This window comes from Armigeres subalbatus, unplaced genomic scaffold, assembly GCF_024139115.2.
Source record: "Armigeres subalbatus isolate Guangzhou_Male unplaced genomic scaffold, GZ_Asu_2 Contig288, whole genome shotgun sequence".
NCBI classification, from domain to species: domain Eukaryota; kingdom Metazoa; phylum Arthropoda; class Insecta; order Diptera; family Culicidae; genus Armigeres; species Armigeres subalbatus.
In genome coordinates, this window is record NW_026943028.1 from 156,270 (window position 1) to 175,086 (window position 18,817).

General features: G+C 40.2%; 1 protein-coding gene across 6 annotated transcripts in view; it reads left to right on the plus strand.

The window, feature by feature from the left end:
- Positions 1–18,681, plus strand: part of LOC134203905 (neprilysin-4-like) — a 29,483-nt gene extending 10,802 nt beyond the window's left edge. The window contains exons 2-12 of one of the 6 annotated variants that reach the window (XM_062678740.1): positions 14,832–14,999; positions 15,401–15,567; positions 15,649–15,718; positions 15,780–16,430; positions 16,494–16,779; positions 16,833–17,417; positions 17,480–17,639; positions 17,696–17,744; positions 17,803–18,001; positions 18,067–18,231; positions 18,295–18,681. In XM_062678740.1, coding sequence (XP_062534724.1) covers positions 15,537–15,567; positions 15,649–15,718; positions 15,780–16,430; positions 16,494–16,779; positions 16,833–17,417; positions 17,480–17,639; positions 17,696–17,744; positions 17,803–18,001; positions 18,067–18,231; positions 18,295–18,468 — 2,370 coding nt within the window. In that variant the 5' untranslated portion in view covers positions 14,832–14,999; positions 15,401–15,536 and the 3' untranslated portion in view covers positions 18,469–18,681. The remainder of the gene's footprint in view (positions 1–14,831; positions 15,000–15,400; positions 15,568–15,648; positions 15,719–15,779; positions 16,431–16,493; positions 16,780–16,832; positions 17,418–17,479; positions 17,640–17,695; positions 17,745–17,802; positions 18,002–18,066; positions 18,232–18,294) is intronic. The other 5 variants (XM_062678742.1, XM_062678739.1, XM_062678741.1 and 2 more) reach the window with 5 other exon arrangements.
- Positions 18,682–18,817: the final 136 nt, after the last annotated feature.

Sequence of the window (18,817 nt, forward strand, 5' to 3'; positions counted from 1 at the left end):
ACGATTGACCGCTGCGTTTAAAAGTTATAAAGAAAATGGTATATCGAACCGAGCCACATTAGAGGTATGACATGCACATTCTTTCGGATTTAGTAACTCCAAGCGTTAAGGTGATAACAATTAAGCCAGAAATCGGCCATTTTGTAAACCACGTACTTTTCCAATATTGTTTTCAAGAGCACGAGATGAAAGAACCATAACGCGTATGGGACTGAAATAATGGTAGATCGTTTGCTTAGTTATGCTAAACAACCATAATTTGAGTTTCGGCACTGTACTAAAACTATTACGCCAGAGTTGGGCTTTTGGGAATGTTTGTAGATAAACGTGTGGTGAATTTGAAAGCAAACGATCTACCATTATTTCAGTCCCATACGCGTTATGGTTCTTTCATCTCGTGCTCTTGAAAACAATATTGGAAAAGCACGTGGTTTACAAAGTAGCCGATTTCTGGCTTTATTGTATGATCACCTTAAGAGCCCCGCACATAGGATACGTTAGAAATTTTTTTCATGAATAATATGTCTAACGCAACGCAAACGTATGCTATGTGCGGGGCTCTTTACTCTATATGCATGTATGCAGAAAACGGGTTGCACAGTTTGTGAGCATATTTCTACACCAACGTTTGAAGAGGACGTACAAGCCAAAATGTTATCATTCCAGCTTTTCGTCTCTACATACAGCTTTTCTTATTGCTTTTTTTCCGTCGGGCTATTTCCTTCCGAAGATAACCACCGACGCCAGGAAGACGACTCCACATGGAACCTAGGTACATATCGTACCCATCACTACATGGACCGGGACCTACGCCTTTACATCCTGTCCGAGGGAAGGCTTGTCAGGCGCATTTTTCGTCTTAGAAAATGGCAACGATGCCTACTGGGACTGAACCCAGGCCCGCCGGAGCGAGAGGAAGTCACGCTCACCACTCAACCACCGGCGCCGTCATGTATAGCTTTCTATATGGACGAAAAACGAGAATGATTACATTTAGGCTGTTATGCCCTTTTAAAATGTTGGTCTAGATTTAACCTTTTCCATGGCGTTTTGAAAGAGCAATTAGCCGAATTTCTTTCCGAAAACGATCAGGTGCCCGACCTTCTGTAAGATGAATGGTCCCTATTTAGTGGAGTCTTAACTGACGTTCATATCGCTCAAATGGCTGTAAAACAGTGTTCCCTCTCTCGTATCAGTTCGCGGAGAAGAAACGGCATCAAAACTTGCTTTCGATGCTTTCCACCTTAAGTAATAAATACTCTACGCCTTAGAGCACCTCCACGGGAGTCCCCATCTGGGTCCCTATCGCTATTTCCGGGCCCCATATAGGGACCCACTTCTACACCGGTAGTATCTAAACGGGAATGTAAAATAAGAACGCAACTCAAAATTAGCCGTGAGTTTCCAAATTTAGCGCCCCACACTGGGTTGCTAAATTTCTATACAGGGTTGCTATTTTGTGAAACGTCACTTTGGTATTGATTAACATTTGCGGAAAATTTGTTTTCAGAGAAATTTTGGCGTATGCAATTAAATAGAAAAGAAAATATTAAATTTGGTGGGTCTCGTGGCCCAGTTCAACTCTGCCAGTGTTGATATGTTTGTTTTGCGTTAAAGTAATTATAGGGGAAGAGGCCCCAAAACGCCCCCCCGATGCAAAACGCCTTTTGTGGTTTCCCTCATATTTACCGTCATTAATATGTCCGTAACAAAACTAGATCTAAAATTATGTAGGATAGGCGAAGAAAGTTTCAAAATAGTGCATGGGAAGGTCGGAAAAACCGAAAATTTCCACATTTTGAAGAAACATCTAACATTTTGTCTCCACGGACTATCCATACTAGAATGCTGATTCGCCGACGCGTGGTACTTTGTTCCCTAGGAGCCGCCAGCTGAAAGGCGTTTTGCCTCATGAGTTTTCCGGCAACAAAATATCACCACTTTTTTGAAATGTGAATATTATCAATATGATTGAGATTTTTGACAATTTTTGAATGGCATCAACTAGCTATCTTGTTTAACTGATGCATAAAGTAAAAATACCCATGAATAGCGTTACAAATAAGACAATAGAGCAGTCCAGTCAAGGATGCTTTCGTTTGGAAAACGATATCGTGCTTGCCTAACACTGGCATAGAAAAACTTGTAATCATTAACTGAGGAAATGTCTCAGTGATGAACTTAAATTTTATAGAAAAAAATCACGTGGAAAAAAGACATAAAAAATGCTAAAAGAATACCAAGTCGAAAAGCAGGTCAAGTTCCAGTTAGAATGTAGCGCCATTGAAGGAAAAGAAGGCTACTTTTAGCAACGCCCGGTGAGAACTCAATATGTTTATGAAGTCGCTATACTTAAAATAGAAACCGCCGGTGGAAAGATGGCTATCGCTATCGTAAAATAGCACTCGAGATGGAGAGCTATAATGAGAATAGCGATGAGGACTCCCGTGGAGGTGCTCTTATTGTGTATCTCGACTCGACAGCAATTTTGTACGACAGATTACATGGTTTACGAGCATGTTTCAATTCGAGGTGCGTAATACCACCTCAGATACGTCTGGCATATGATGGCTATCAGAACAACAGCAACCGTACAATGCTTGACACCATATACCCCATGAAAGCAGAAGTGCTTTCTAACCAGTGTTGCTTCTCGGAGATGTTTGTTCAGATCAATGAAACTCTGATTGCAGGTGAGCCACTTTCCACGTACCTACCAGCTGTGAGAACGCACAAGAATGAACCCCATTATCAGCTACGAACGAACGAGACAAGGTAATCGATGATCCTGGTGTTATCTGTGATAACATTGGGCAATATTTCTCCGACATCTACGCGTGAGAGGATTTAGCAGAAGCAGAAGAAGAAGAAAATACTTTCCGAAGCGATAGACTAATCCCACATCCTACCAGATGATGTACGCAGCAAACGCGGCCTGTATGAACTGGTTATCTTGCCTTATTAAAAATGCAGCTAAAATAGCGCAAATCCCTCCAACCCGAATGCTCTCACTGATCATCGTTGCCGCATGGGTAAAAAACCGCTTACACCCTTCCAATTTTTTTAAAGTAATGGGTCATTCACGTCATTTTTTATTGAACTTTTTATACAAAAATATTACAATAAATTGGTTAAATCAATTGCTTTAACAAAACGTATTTATTACTCTATCCTTACTTTTTTCGTCATTCTGTAGAATGTGTTTCAATGTTCCAGTTATAGCCATAGTTTGCCTAATTTTGTTATGTTTCGTACAATCTAATAGAATGTGTTTTATAGTTAGTCTACAATTACAAGTCGTGCAAAGAGGGAAGTCGGAATAGGGAATCAACAGGTAATCGGTGTTACTCGTGTGTGGCATATCCTGATCCTTGTTAAAACTTTTTGCTCATACTGGTCCCTCCGATCTGTCCATTGGGTAACTTTCTCCTTTATAGTATTTAATTGTGTGCCTGGGCTAGCTGAATTCCATCCATGCTGCCAAGCTTTCCAAATAGATTTTTCGATAAATTTCTTTGCGTCTAGACCAGGAATTTCCTCATATATCGTATTACATAATCTGCCCTCGTTAGCCAATCTATCAGCATTTTCAATGCCGTGTATTCCAACATGTCCAGGCACCCAATCGAATATAATGTCTTTAGTTTTAATTTCTTCTTCACACTCCTGAATCCATGGATGTTTCGAATGTCCACTTTCCAGAACTCTTATACAACTAGCACTGTCCGTGAAAATCACACTTCTTTTTTGTTTTGGAGCATTCAATATAGCTAGCTTGATAGCCATTACTGCAGCTGAAAAAACCGAACACTGGTCATTTATTCTTCCTTTTATTGTAAAATCAGCTGAATAGATTCCATATGCAATTTGTGCTCACTTTTTGATCCGTCTGTATAGATTTTACAGAATGATCGGTATTTATTCTGCAATGATTGGGCTTTGAAGGGATTAGCTCCAGCCCTAATTTTATTGGCCATCGACCAGTCTGTTTTTGGTAATTCGTAGTCCCAATTTTGTTGACCCCAGCGGAACAGTGCGACAATTTTTGGAAAAATTTGACCAGTTATGGATTCATACGAGGACTTCGCCCTTCGTATCAAAACTAGGTCTTGGTCTGTACGACCCGTTTCCATCATTCTTATGGCAGTATGTGATTCCATTGATAAGGCGCGGTATTCAAAAGGGAGTTGACCTGATTCGCAGCAAATTGTTACTGCTGGTGTAAAAAGCTCCTGAAGAAAAGCGGATAGCCTTGTTGTAAACAGGTTTGATGATTGGTAGTACCGTATCTTTTCTTCTACTAGAAATGGAAAATGCATAGAATAAACGAGGTGTTACCAAAGTTTCACCAATTCTTATCAGAATGTCACGAGATGCTCTTACTCTTCCCCTGAAATTTGGATGATGTTTAATACTCTTGTAGTAAAGCTTTTTCGTTCTGCAGCGTGCTTTATGAAAATGAATTCACTATCAATAGTCAATCCTAATATTTTTAATTGTTTGACGGATGGAATCACGGTTTTAGTGTTTGAAATTTTACCTTGTAAACTATTTCTAGACCAACATTTGAAAAGGGCGTAACAGCCAAAATTTATTTCTTCTGATTCTTCGTCCACATATATAGCTATATATGTAGACGAAGAATCAGCAGGAATAAATTTTGGCTGTTACGCCCTTTTCAAATGTTGGTCTAGATTTACTCCTTTCCATTATTCTGAAGACGAGGACCCTCCACAAATGTCTTCCAACTCTGTTCTTTGGCATCTTTTATTACTTTGCGAGTATTGTTGGGTCCCTTCCGAAAATTCAGCAGGGCTTCTTGAACCCGAGGGTCGGATTTTTCCAACCGGCGGAGAGATATTAGAGCTTTGCGATGACTTTTGATTGCTGATGATACTTCATTACTCCACCAGGCGACACGTTTGTGACCTGTGTGTCCAGATGGTCGCGGGATACAGGGTAAGGCTATGTCTGATATCATATTTGTTAGAGCATCAGGGGTATAAGTTATGTTTGGATCTATCATTAATTCTATTCTATTTTGAAATTCGACCCAATCCGCTTTTTAAAAAATCCTCTTAAGGGTAGCAATATGAAAAAAAGTTAAATGTTTGATGGGGGACAAGAAAATTAAAAAATGATCCCTGTCATGTAAATCATCATCTACATGCTAGCTAAGATTGCTCATTGGATCAGACGACAGCGTCAAATCTACAGCTGATTGATTTCCGTTGGCTGGACAGAAAAATGTCATTCATCCAAATTGTCAATTCATATTCACCTATGATACTTACTAGAGTTTTCCCACGCAAGTCTGTGGAAAGTCTTCCCCAAATTTCACAATGCGCGTTTAAATCACCCATTATGACAAAAGGCTTGGTTAACTGAAGAATAAGTTCTCGGAGTTCATCTTTTAAGGTGTTGTTATCGTGAGAAGGTGGAATATACAGGGATATGTATGTTCGTTCGCAAGGCGGAGACACTCTTATGGCAATTGCTTGAAGACTTGTAGTTATGGGGATTCTTAAATGAGGTATACTTTTGGACACTGCAATTGCTACTCCGCCCCAACCGGTTTTTTGTGTTGGGTGCAAACAGTAGTAATCGTAATTATTTGAGAAAGCAAGACAGTTTGGTTGACAGAAAGTTTCTTGAAAACAAATTACATTCGGCCAGTAGGAAACTGGCCGAATTCTAGTAGTTTGTTAGATATTTGGATCTGACCAATCGGACCCGTTTTGATGATCGGGGGAAAGGCAAAATTTGGAGTGACTGTGGCTATGTTTTTCTTCGTGTTTTTGATTTCTTCTTCGTTGTTGAGAGCGGATTGCGGATTTACCTGGAATGTTGCGCTGGATAACTTCTTTAAGGGGGTGAATTGCTTCCATTACCTTGCAGGATACTCGGTGATATATCGTTGCATCGTTGTCGTTTGGAGACTTTCTGTTCTTCTGATGTGTCCATTGTAAGCTGTCCTGGTATTTCTGTTGTACCTAATACAGATAGATGATTATTTTTCTTTAGATCTGCAACTTCTTTGATTAGATTCTGCAAAAGCATCGTTAAATTGGCGTTTTCTTGGTCTTTCTCGTCTAGTTTTTTCAGTAGATCCTTGATGGATGGATTTGAGCTCGTTGCTGGCTCCTGGTCATTACTTTCCGTTGTCGCTTGGTGTCTTTTCCTAGCTTCGCCGTACGATACATCTTGATCAACTTTAATTTTAACAATGTTAGCCTCGGCAAGTTTAACCGGACAATCCCTTGATCTTGAGCTGTGGGGCCCGCTACAATTTACGCAGAGGGGATCAGCTACGCAAGGTGTGCTCCGAAGAGCAAACCGCACATAGTTCTTTTTCCGTACAGAACTTTCTGGAATGACCAAATCTGTGACACCTAGTGCATTGTAGAGGTGCTGGATAATAGAGTCGAGTTTTCACCCGAAATCCGAAATAAAGAAAATCCGGGATTGTTGTTCCTTGGATTCTCAGTACCATAGTATTAGTTGGGATAAACGTCTTTTTATCCTTCGGATCTCGTTTGGTAAAGCGACGATAACGATAATTTTCCATTAATTGGATCCATCCATTCAGGTTGTCTTCGACCAGCATAGCTTCTGTCAACAGTTACCGATGTTGTTTCCTTCCCATCATTCCATGCTTTTCTTCGATTGATGTAAGGAGGAAAGGGGTTTCCCTCAACCAGCAGAGATGACCCTGAGGCCATCTCTATTCACCCGACTCTCAATATCGGGTAGCAGTAGCTTATGTCCAGTGGGATGATTCGGAAGAGAAGAGAGTAATGTGGATCTCACGCGCACAGATCAATAGCTCACTATTGTCCACTAAACAATTAACACGGCTTGAATTGTTCTAGTTCACGAGTTAAAAATTGACTAATTCCTTCCCATCCAGATATTACTGGGGATAGACAACGGTAATATTTAGTTACACCTTTGATACCTCTAATAAAGATAAACCACAGACAAACAGACGTAACAGTTTGAACATTTTTCAAAAAAAATCCATCGTCCAACTTCTCTACCACCATCTTGCGAGCATGTTGCATGAAACAATGTTTCGTATGACATTGTCACCAGAAGGCGCTGGAGTGAAATGTCAAACTAGAAGGATTACGACGCTAGCGCCTCTAATTGTGAAACGCGCAATCGATCAAATTCAAATTGAATGTTGAAGTCATGGTCGATGGAAATTTCTCTAGTGTTACGTCTGTTTGTCTGTGGATAAACTGTGTTTAGTTCGCTCCCTTTAACTTCAGCGAAGCGCAGAAAAAAAACTGCACACAAATGTGAATTTCCTTGACCTCAGATAGACGACTGTTCAGAGTCATATCCGAGAGCAAACTCCTTCTAAATTTGGCAAAAATACCCGCGCCACATTCAAACCTTCTATTTCTTTCTTTTTTTGAATAATTTTATTTGATAATTATGTATTAATCTTCTAGACTAGGTGTTCCGTGTTTGGTTAACACTATCATAGCAAGTATGGCTATGATACATTTTTTAGTTATAATTAATAAATACATTTCAATTGCCTATGGCAGTTTAAATTTTCCTACTGGTTGAATTGGCCGGGGTTCTGCCATATCGCACCAAGCGCCAACAAAAAACTACCAATTTTTCTGCCCAAGCTTTCGCTTAGCAGATTTAATTGATTTAAAATCGTATTGGATTTCCCACTACCCCATAACTAAGGATATCCTACAACAAATGTGTGGATGAATTGATATGAAATGATTTCCGTTTTACTTTTACGATCAAAATATCACAAGTCAGTCAATAAGCCGCTTGGTGCGTTTTAGCAGAACCCCGACCAGTTGATCCATGTAGAACTTTCAACGTTTTTAACATAAAAGTCAAGCCACCTTCGGATCATTGGTACACATTGAACATTCAACATTGGCGTAAATAAGCCCCCCCCCCAGACCTACTTGTGGCCCCCCCCAGAAAATTTTGAAAAGTAATTCCAACTTAGTCAGTTTTTATTTCATTTACATATTTCTTAATTTTGATTATGAATTCTATAAACATATTTTTTGTTGCGTTATCACATCTATGCAAATGGTCATAGTCATTCAGCAAAGCATCGAAATATTTAAGTTGGACCCTCGGGAACATTTTCTCGATTTTTAGGCTAAAATCAATGCCGCTTCAAATTCAGTTGCTAGCTTAAAATAATAAATTTGTTCTGCAGTATCCTGGTCGCAGAAACATAAAAATATAATTGTATTAAGATATGAATATTTCTGTTCTATTAAACTACCATCCGCTTCAAAAAAGACTGAAGCAACAACATCAAAATGAGCACATGTACACAAATCCGGTCAATGAAATTTCGAACGACCATTATTTCGAAAATCTTCGAGTTAATAGCAAGGTATGCCGCAAAACAGTTGATCAAATTCCTATAGAGCTTTTTGCTCTCGCTAAATAATTCTGGCACAGAAAGATATAAAATTATAAAACTTAAAAATCTTTGTTACAATGACAGAAAAATCAACAACGCATTCCATTGAAAGTATTAGAACAAAACATAGGCAACCTTCGCACTCACAACAGAGATTGCATTAAAGAAATATTTTTATAATCCTCAAAAGAGCTAGTTCCATTTAATTTTTTGGCGATTTCATAAGTATCATCGGAAAACTGAGTGCGAGTTGGCTCTTGTTTCGGACGGCAGAACGATCGCGCGATTTGCCGAAATTTTGTGTTTTGCATTGCGCGGCCGGTAATAAAGTTAATTAGTTCAGTGCGTGTTGGCTCTTGTTTCGGACAGTAGAACCACAGACAAACAGACGTAACAGCTAGAACAATTGTTTGAAAAATCCATCACCCAATTACTTCATCACCATCTCGCGTGCACGTTGCACGAAATGTTATTTAGTACAACATCGTCAACAGAAGGCGCTAGTGTGAGATGTCAAATAAAAAGGAAAACGATACGCGCGCCTCTGTGTGTGAAACTCGCAAGCAGTTGACTTTAAAACGACCGTTGAGTTGATGGACGATGGGAATTTCATTAGTGTTACGTCTGTTTGTCTGTGGTAGAACGATCGCGCGATTTGCCGAAATTTTGTGTTTTGCATTGCGCGGCCGGTAATAAAGTTAATTAGGGGAACGGTTCGCCACTTCATCTCATAGCTCCTATTTCCATCCCATCAGAAACAAAGCAATGGAAAGGAATTTGGTTTTGTTTATTATTTTTGTGATTTTTTCAGCAGTGAGCACGTATGTTGACAAAAAGAAGCGACGAATTTGGTGCCGTATTTCGTTGTTTAACGATGAGATGGATATATGTACAGTGAGATGGAGATCGGAACAGTTCCCCTACTTCAGTGCGAGTTGGCTCTTGTTTCGGACGGCAGAACGATCGCGCGATTTGCCGAAATTTTGTGTTTTGCATTGCGCGGCCGGTAATAAAGTTAATGAGTTCAGTGCGAGTTGGCTCTTGTTTCGGACAGTAGAACGATCGCGCGATTTGCCGAAATTTTGTGTTTTGCATTGCGCGGTCGGTAATAAAATTAATTAGTTCAGTGCGAGTTTGCTCTTGTTTCGGACGGCTGAACGATCACGCGATTTGCCGAAATTTTGTGTTTTGCATTGCGCGGCCGGTAATAAAGTTAATGAGTTCAGTGCGTGTTGGCTCTTGTTTCGGACGGTGAAACGATCGCGCGATTTGCCGAAATTTTGTGTTTTGCATTGCGCGGCCGGTAATAAAGTTAATTAGTTCAGTGCGTGTTGGCTCTTGTTTCGGACGGCAGAACGATCGCGCGATTCGCCGAAATATTGTGTTCTGCATTGCGCGGCCGTCAGTGCCTGTTTTGTTGTGTTTCTGCTCAGTAAGCAGATAGTTCGCGCGGGCGAGTGAGTAAACAATTGGTGCATGATCGGACGTGTTTCAGGTAGGATTTAGAACATTCGTAAAATCCGAGTTTTTTGTTCTGATTTTAATGTTCAGTGAATAAGTGTGCGGTTGAACGTGTTTTGTATATAATGCGAAACATTTGTGAAATCCAGGTTACTTTGTCCTCTTTTGGACGGTTCGTAAGTAAATTGATGAACATATTTTATTATTTTTTCAGCATATACTGTTATTGACAAACGCTCTATATTGTCGAATAGAGCTCCCTATTATTCACCTTACCCACTAATACAAATTTTCCTTCCTGAGACATCTATGAAGGTAGTATGGGTTCCCTGCATCTTCACTACACGCAGCGAAATTTGGTGTGATTAAACTAAAGGTAAATATTGTTGATTTCAATAATCGCTTTATTGTTGAATCAAAAGAATTTGATTGTTGTTCCTACAATAATCTCTGATTGAAAAAACAATATTATTTTAATTTCAACAATATTTCTTTTTGTTCTAAACGTGCTTGAATATCAATCAGTGTGTGTTTTTTTATGTGTAACAAAAAGTCAAGCCCACGATTTAAAATTTAGTTCTCTCGTTAGTTTCACAGTGGATTATATTAATTATTTAAAAAAAACGACGGGAGTAGAGACGTGGAAACAATCTAGTGCTATGCGGCAAGAAGGCATTTCGTTTAACACCAAAGACACGTATGTATGGATAGCAAAAATCAATTGAAATCGTTTGAAAATATATTGTTTCTTCGCAGAACTACAGCACGTTACCCATCATGAAGAAAACCAATAGAGTTAGCCGGAAAGATCATGTTCCATGCCGGTTGGAACTGCGGTAAATTGAAAACCGGTGCAGTTTTGTGCAATTCTCTTATTATAAATATGCATAGTACGATGAAATAAAGTACCCATGTGAATTTTCCATTATCTTGTTTAGATAAAAACAATTGAAAATGAAAAAGAAAATAAAAACACATTCTCAAATGGAATGCATTATCATTTCAACAATATTGTATTGTTGAATTGATCTGTGTATATCATTGAAACAATAATGCACGAATGATTATATCAACAATAATATTGTTGATTCTACAATAATGTAGATCAAAACATGAAACGCTTTGATTGTAAAAACAACAATATTATGGATTGAATCAAACGATAAATATTATTAGCCCTGAGTTAACAATATTTATTGTTGAATTTGATCCAGATTATTGTTGTTTCTACAATATATTTTTCTGCGTGTAGTAGATGTTGAACTAACATTCCTTCCCTTCCTTCCGTGATTGTAAGGACGTGGCCAGGTATACAACTGCTACTGTATAGGAAAAGGTACTAATCCCAAGTACCAATTTGCGACAATATACAGTAGATTGCTCAATTGAGCATTGTATAGCCACCCACGATTTGTACAATCACATATGCTATGCTATGCTATGCTATGCTATTTCATAAGTATCATCGGAAAACTCTTTTTAGAAACCAGTTAGTATCAGAAAACATTTCTTTTGCAGCACAATTCAGATCGATTTAGTTGCTTCTCAAGTCTCTTTGATTTTTGCAGAGAAATCTCTCACCTATTCAGAAAACCATAATAAAGCCTCTTCCTAACGTCAGTAACTACAAAAACCCTATGTTATTCTGGAATTTGATTTATGACTCGTAATTTTATGACTCATGGAATTTATGACTCATAAAAACACTTTAGGATTCCAAATTTGTGTTCATCGGTACTTAACTATTTTAGCACATAGCATACATTTTGGAATTGCATGAATGCTTATATTGATTATGACAAAATTTCGTGGAATTTATTGCACATCTAAAGAGTTTCAAAATTTCAAGTTTCAAAAAATCGAGATCTTTATGCATTAAGTAATCATGGAAATGCTTGAAAACTTTCAGAAATATACTCATATCGAATTTCATTTATAGATAATTCGAAGAAGATTCTTGAATCTTAGATTACACACTTATCCACATTTAGTAACATGGAGAAGACAAGTTGACACAGACACAGCGTTTTGAAGCAATCACAGCATCATTGGAAATCAATTGTATTATTCGCGATTTTTTTAAGTTCTAGGACGAATGAGCGATAAACTTAGTCAAACAATTTCTATTGCAATCCATGCGCACAGTGCTTTAAATCGCCTTTGAAAATTACATCCCACCAGCTGGTGCCATGGCCCCCCCTAGACCGAGACTCTAGTTACGCCTATGACATTCAACTTTATATCATTCATGAAACCGTGCTTGGCCATGTACCACACTTGATCCACCATTTTGCCATGTTCAGATTACAGGAAGCATTTTATGCACAGATCACATAAGAATTCTTAAAGTGAGTCGTCATCGTCAACGTGCATCTGTTTGCGCTTAGTGGACTGCTTTGAATTGGGGTTTGACGTCTTTTTTGCTGACTTTCTTGATAGTTTCTATATCCTTCACTGCCTGGGCCTCCTTCAAAACCGTACGGTACGGACTTGATGTGAGCACTGTTGCTTTTTCTTCCCTCTTTAAAGGCTACCAAATTCCCGAGGTGTGAGGCTACCTTAAAGGCTGCCTTACGCCTCGGGAATTTGGTCCGCGGATTTTTTCCCCATGTGTTTTTACAAATGCGATGTTTTCGGGATTTGGACACGGAGAATCAAAATCCCGGTCCGATTTAAAATGCACGGTGACCAAAATCCGGCGGAAAATTTTCCCGAAGTGTAAGGTAAGGCTGCCTTACACCGAGGTGTGGGGCTACCTGTAGCCTTTCCTTCTTCTGGGTCTGGTCTCTCGGGAAACGGAAGTATGACGAGGTACCCGGCGCACAGTTTTCTCCATCTTGACGATAATCAACCGAATCCACAAGTTGTGAATGCCATCAGGTTTTCGTCGTTTTCTTTGCCAGGGAATCCGCATGGCTCAACGCCATCTCCAGTTTTAAATTGATCACTCGAACCGTTGACGTCAACCGGATTGCTACATGAAAGGTAGATGTCAGTAACATCAGCAGGTGCAACAAGTTCGTCACTGAACACACGCCTCAGGACATTCAGGATAACCTAGGTCCTAGGATAACGACCTTCCCAGGATTTTCTTCGATATTCATCGATTATTCTGAAGAGATGCGCCTTTAGTGGCACCATAAAGGGTACGTCCAACGGATGCTTCCGGTGACTACAAAGCGAAGGGAAGCTGATAACAGTTACGAGGTTCCGACTTGCCTTTTCCAAAATCGCAATATTTTTGGTATGTGAACTGTGACCATCAAGCAGCTACAATACACTGGATTCTGTTTTTACGTGATTTACATTTTCTCAATTTCCACTCGTCCTTAATATTTAACGCATATTAATTATCATGTGATTTTTCTTTGATTTATGCTGAATTTTTTGAAACATGTTGCGAGGATTTTGGTGGTAAATTGAAGTCACACGATCAAAAATACGAGCGAAAAAAAATCGTGTAAAAACAAAATCCTGTGTATTGGGCCCGATTCTTTTGATCGAGTGACGAGCAGGAGAAAATAGCTCATACATACTTAATTCTCAATTATTGTTTGTATGGATTTGGAGTGCAAAAGTGGTAAAATACCAGCTTTTGTTATCGAGGTCGATGCTCATGCTCGGGATGTGTTCTAGGAAGTGATCAAAATATTTGTTGAAGTCAAAAAACGTCATCCATTCACTTTTATTGTAATGATGAAACGTTTATAATGACTACGTGCTCCACTGATGTTATTCCGCCAAATTTCTTTTTACCTCCCGTGGCTTCTTGGTCTGTACCTGGAAGCATAAATTAAGTAAAAATCTATATACAAAAAATGAAATTCTGTCTGTCTGAACCTTATAGACTTCAAAACTACTGAACCGATCGGCGTGAAAATTTGTATGCAGAGGTTTTTGGGGCCGGGGAAGGTTCTTAAGATGGTTCGAGACCCATCCCCTTTGGAAAGGGGGGCTCCCATACAAATGAAACATAAATTTCTGGATAACTCGAGAACCAATCAGAGAATAAATCAATTTTAGGCGAAACGAAGCTCATCGGGTCTGCTAGTATATAATAAAATTGAACACAATTTTGACGCTCATTATAAAAATCATCATAAAAAAGTGAAAATTTTGCTGTATGTAGGTATGTAGGGGCCCTCCATAACCGTGCGGTAAGACGCGCGGCAACAAAGCAAGCCCATGCTGAGGGTGGCTGGGTTCGATTTCCGGTGCCGGTCTAGGAGGTAACTTTTGGAAATCAGTATGGCGAATAGCATCTAATGTTTAATTTCTCGAAAATAGGCACCTTAATCGAAAAAATATTTGGTAGGCGTAGTAGCGGACACCTTCCTACATCTTTTTCTTTCTTTTTATTGGCATTACATCCCCACACTGGGACAGAGCCGCCTCGCAGCTTAGTTTTCATTAAGCACTTCCACAGTTATTAACTGCGAGGTTTCTAAGCCAGGTTACCATTTTTGCATTCGTATATCATGAGGCTAGCACGATGATACTTTTATGCCCAGGGAAGTCGAGTCAATTTCCAATCCGAAAATTGCCTAGACCGGCACCGGGAATCGAACCCAGCCACCCTCAGCATGGTCTTGCTTTGTAGTCGCGCGTCTTACCTCACGGCTAAGGAGGGCCCTTCCTGGTACCAAATAGTTTCTCGTGAAAAGTTCCTACTGTTGAGAAAACCCGCGTTTGATGTATTTCGCCATACAAACTTCGGGTGGTTAACTCATGCTGGCTATTTTCACATATACGTTAGTGCCTGGTGCTGGCAGCGACGGGTATGAAACCAGCCCCTGTATGTGATTCATTGTGTCGTATCGTAAAAGATTTTGTTGTATTGCAAAAACCCCTCGTCGATAGTAAAACTAAGCCTACCAAAGCCGTCATTTCTTTCTAGCATTATTCAGAATTTCCTTTCACACTGTTTGCAATGATGTTTATTTTACAGGTCACCAAACTCCGGTCTTATTGATTTACCATAGTGTACATTATAAGGAATTTTACCTGACACCAGGATTATAATTGATGTTACAACCTCCGAAGAAAAGCAAGACCACGCCTTCAACGTTAACAATGTCTCCCATATGGTCACTCGTATGCCGGCCGGATCGTAAAGGTAGAAGTCCGCTATCCGTTTATTTAATGCTGCAAATATTGCTTTTATTGATAATCAAAATAGATCTTTTTACACGCGTGACCATATGCGTTTGCTTAAACTGTTAAAGTGTTCGTTTATTCGATCGCTGTTCTAGCTTTGTTCTCTATATTTGAATAACTTATCTACTATTTTCAAAAGTTATACAGCTTTTAGATGACCCTAATTTGTGATTTTTGTTTGTTACTACCAGCGCTGATTGAACAATTGTTCTATAATATTTCGATATGTAAATTGCATTTACTTCTGCTGATATTCAAATATACATTCTTTCCTATTTTTCTATTGTTGTTCTCCACTTGTTTTCAATACCACACTTATCTATTTCTTTCTATAATAATATGCTCACTAACGCTATTCAGATCTGCTTAGCTTTCACAGTTTATTCTAACAACATTGATGTAAGCCAGTATAACGCTGAAGCTTCAATAGCTGCTGAAAATCTCCAGTCTTAACGAAACTTTGCTGCATGTTGCTGAAAGGCTTCTTAAACATAAGATGGCAACACAATTTGAGGATAAGTTTATGGGTATGATCAATCGAGATTAAACCAATTTCAACTTCGCGTAACGTGATCATTGAATACATTTGTTAATTCCATTCTTTATAGCCGTCAACGTCCAAGCTGCCGCTCAATTTAACACCCTCCGCCCAGCGGTAATGACCATAACTAAACAGAGGTGCGTATTAACTATTCAATAGACTATTACCGCCTCGATCAACAACGACCTTCAATTTCAGCTCCTGTCAGGTCTTCTGCAGGCGGTTCTTCATCTGTATTCTTCTCATCGCCGTAGTCGTCCTGTCGTCGATCGTCTACGCCATCTACAGCTACGCGTCTAATCTGGCGGACGTCTGCCACAGTAAAGAATGCCTCCGCTCGGCAGCCGCCTTCAAGCAGAACATGGACCTCAACGTAGATCCGTGCGACGACTTCTACTCCTATGTCTGCGGGAATTGGGCCGACGATCATCCACGCCCGGAACGGCACGGAGCGTACAGCTGGTATGACGAGCGGCAAACCAAAATCTACCGAAACATTCGAACCCAGCTGGAGACCAACATCAGCCGTTCGGATCCGAAACCGGTCGCTCAAGCCAAATCTATGTACAAGGCATGCCTAAGCGAAGCAAATCGGGAACGTTACGGTTACACCGCCGTTCAGCGATATCTGCGAGAGTTCGATCTTCCGTTGACTCCGACGTTGCTGAATCGGACCAAGATCTCCTATCGAAAATACAAATTCGATTGGATCAGCTCGGTTGCGAAGATCCAGCGCAAACTGGGTCTGAACGTGATCGTGGGTTTTGATATTGAGCAGGACCATCAGGACAAAAATCGGAACCGATTGACTTTGGAATACCACTACAGACCTAATGAATTGCGATTTCCGTGAGTTTTGAGCAATGTTTATAATCGATTAAAAGTTTATATTTCTTGATATATTTTAAATAGCGCGTACGAATGGTCCAAGCTGAAGACACCGGCTCACAATCTACGTGCAGCGCAGCATTCTAGCTCTGAAGATACTGACGAATCAGAAAACGAATCCACCGAGGATGAGGATGAAGACGAAGGTGATGATGCGGACGATGAAGATGGAATAGATATCAGCGATCTGGCAGAGTCCTTCGCAAAAATTATTGCAGCCATCAATCCAAGTATCGACACCAGTGAGATGGACGATAAGATGAACATTTTGGCAGAACGATTTACAGAGTTTCATCGATCACTGCCTAAGGTTTGAACAAATTTTAATCTACTGGAATACAGTTTAGTCACATTCATTTTTAGCCCCTAGATTCAGAAGATGAGAGCAAACCGAAGTACTATACGGTAAAACAGCTTCAAACGTTGACAGATACACTCATCAAACCCAAAAAACCCTATCCAATTTGGCAACACTATTTGGACGAACTGTTTGTCAATCAAAGCGACGTCAAACCTGCTATCGACGAACATTTGCAACTGACTCCGGAGAACGTTGAATTCCTCGGAAAGCTAATCGACGTAGTCTCCGAGCAACCTCCGGTTCTGATCGAGTTGTACATTTGGGGAACGGTAGCTTCGTTTCTGGTGGAGCACGAGTTTAACGACGCCAGACTGGAGGAGGATTGCGCCCAGGTCGTCCACAAGCTGATGGGATTGGCCGTCAGCTATGCGATAGCGGATAAGAGTTTCCTGGATCAAACCAAGCCACGTATAGAGCAGATGTTGACCGACATACGGAACGAGTTCGACCAGATGGTGCTGGAAACGGATTGGATGGACGCCTACACCAAGTACGCATCGCTGGAGAAATCCATGGCCATGAAGTCGCTGATCGGCTTTCCGGAGTGGATTTTGGATGTCGAGAAACTGGAGGAACACTATCGTGGGGTGAGACTGCAATGGTTTGGGCACCGGTGTACTAATATTGATCTGAGTAATTACAATTGCAGTTGCGGATCAGCCCAACCCATCATTTGGAAAATTGGGTTACCGCTTTGGAATTCATGAATATGGGGTGGCTGCGATCATGGCGGGTCAAAAATAATAAAGTGTGGGATATGGATCCCACGGTGGTCAATGCGTACAATATCTTCGATCGGAATGCAATTAGTGAGTTAATGGTGATCTAAATTTGTTGCTTATTACAAATTTTGATGTTTTCGCAGATATTCCTGTTGCTATAATTCAGTACCCGTTCTACTACCTTGGGTTAGAGTAAGTACTGCATACGAAAATGTTTGGGAACCTGATTAACACAATTCTCTACTCGCAGTGCATTGAACTATGGGGCCCTTGGTGAGGTCTTGGGCCATGAACTAACCCATGGATTTGATAATGCAGGCCGCCACTATGACAAATACGGCAACGAAAAGCGATGGTGGTCCAACCATACCCTGCAAGAGTACGACAAGCGGGCTCGCTGTCTGGAGGATCAATACAGCTCGTACTACGTTCAAGAGGCGAAGGCCTTCGTATGATTCCTTCGATCATGATCTGCAAAAGCAAACATTGATGATAGATTTGTCTTTTTTCTTAGATCAATGGAACACTGACCCTGGGTGAGAACATTGCCGATAACGGGGGACTTCGGGAAGCTTTTCGTGCCTATCGGGCGTATGTCAGACGAAATGGTCCTGAAGAAGTGCTGCCAGGATTCGACGACTTTACACACGAGCAGTTGTTGTTCATCTCGTTTGGAAATGTGAGTGTTGGGTTACGGGTGATGTTGTATTTTAAGGAAGTTCAAACTGATGCTCTCTTTCAGCAATACTGCGAAACTGTTAGTCCAGCGGTAGCCAAGTATCTGGTAGAAGACGAACACAGTCCGTCCAAGTTCCGTGTTCTGGGAGTTTTGAGTAATATGCCGGAGTTCAGTGAGGCATTCCAATGTCCGGCTGGTAGCAGGATGAATCCGAAGCAAAAATGTCGAGTGTGGTAAGACGTTAGAAGTTCAGCTCTAACAGTGAAAATATGAAATAAATTTTTCATGCTTAAAGAATGTCGTTAGTGCCGGAAATAGATACGGAAACCCCCATTACAACTCTAAGCGTAGATAATTTCTTAGATGTGAATGCATCCCATCTTTTAATTTCATCAATTGTCATTAAACTTTATTTAATAAATAAGGGTTATGTTACGAGAAGAAACGGATGATTGCACTCTACAACATAAGGAAATATTTCAAACCGCATTCACAGTTTGTCATTATTGCAATTGTATGTTTGTCTGCCCAGATTCCTCTGGTGTTACGCTTAACAATGCCTTTACTCACTTGCTACTTTCTTGTC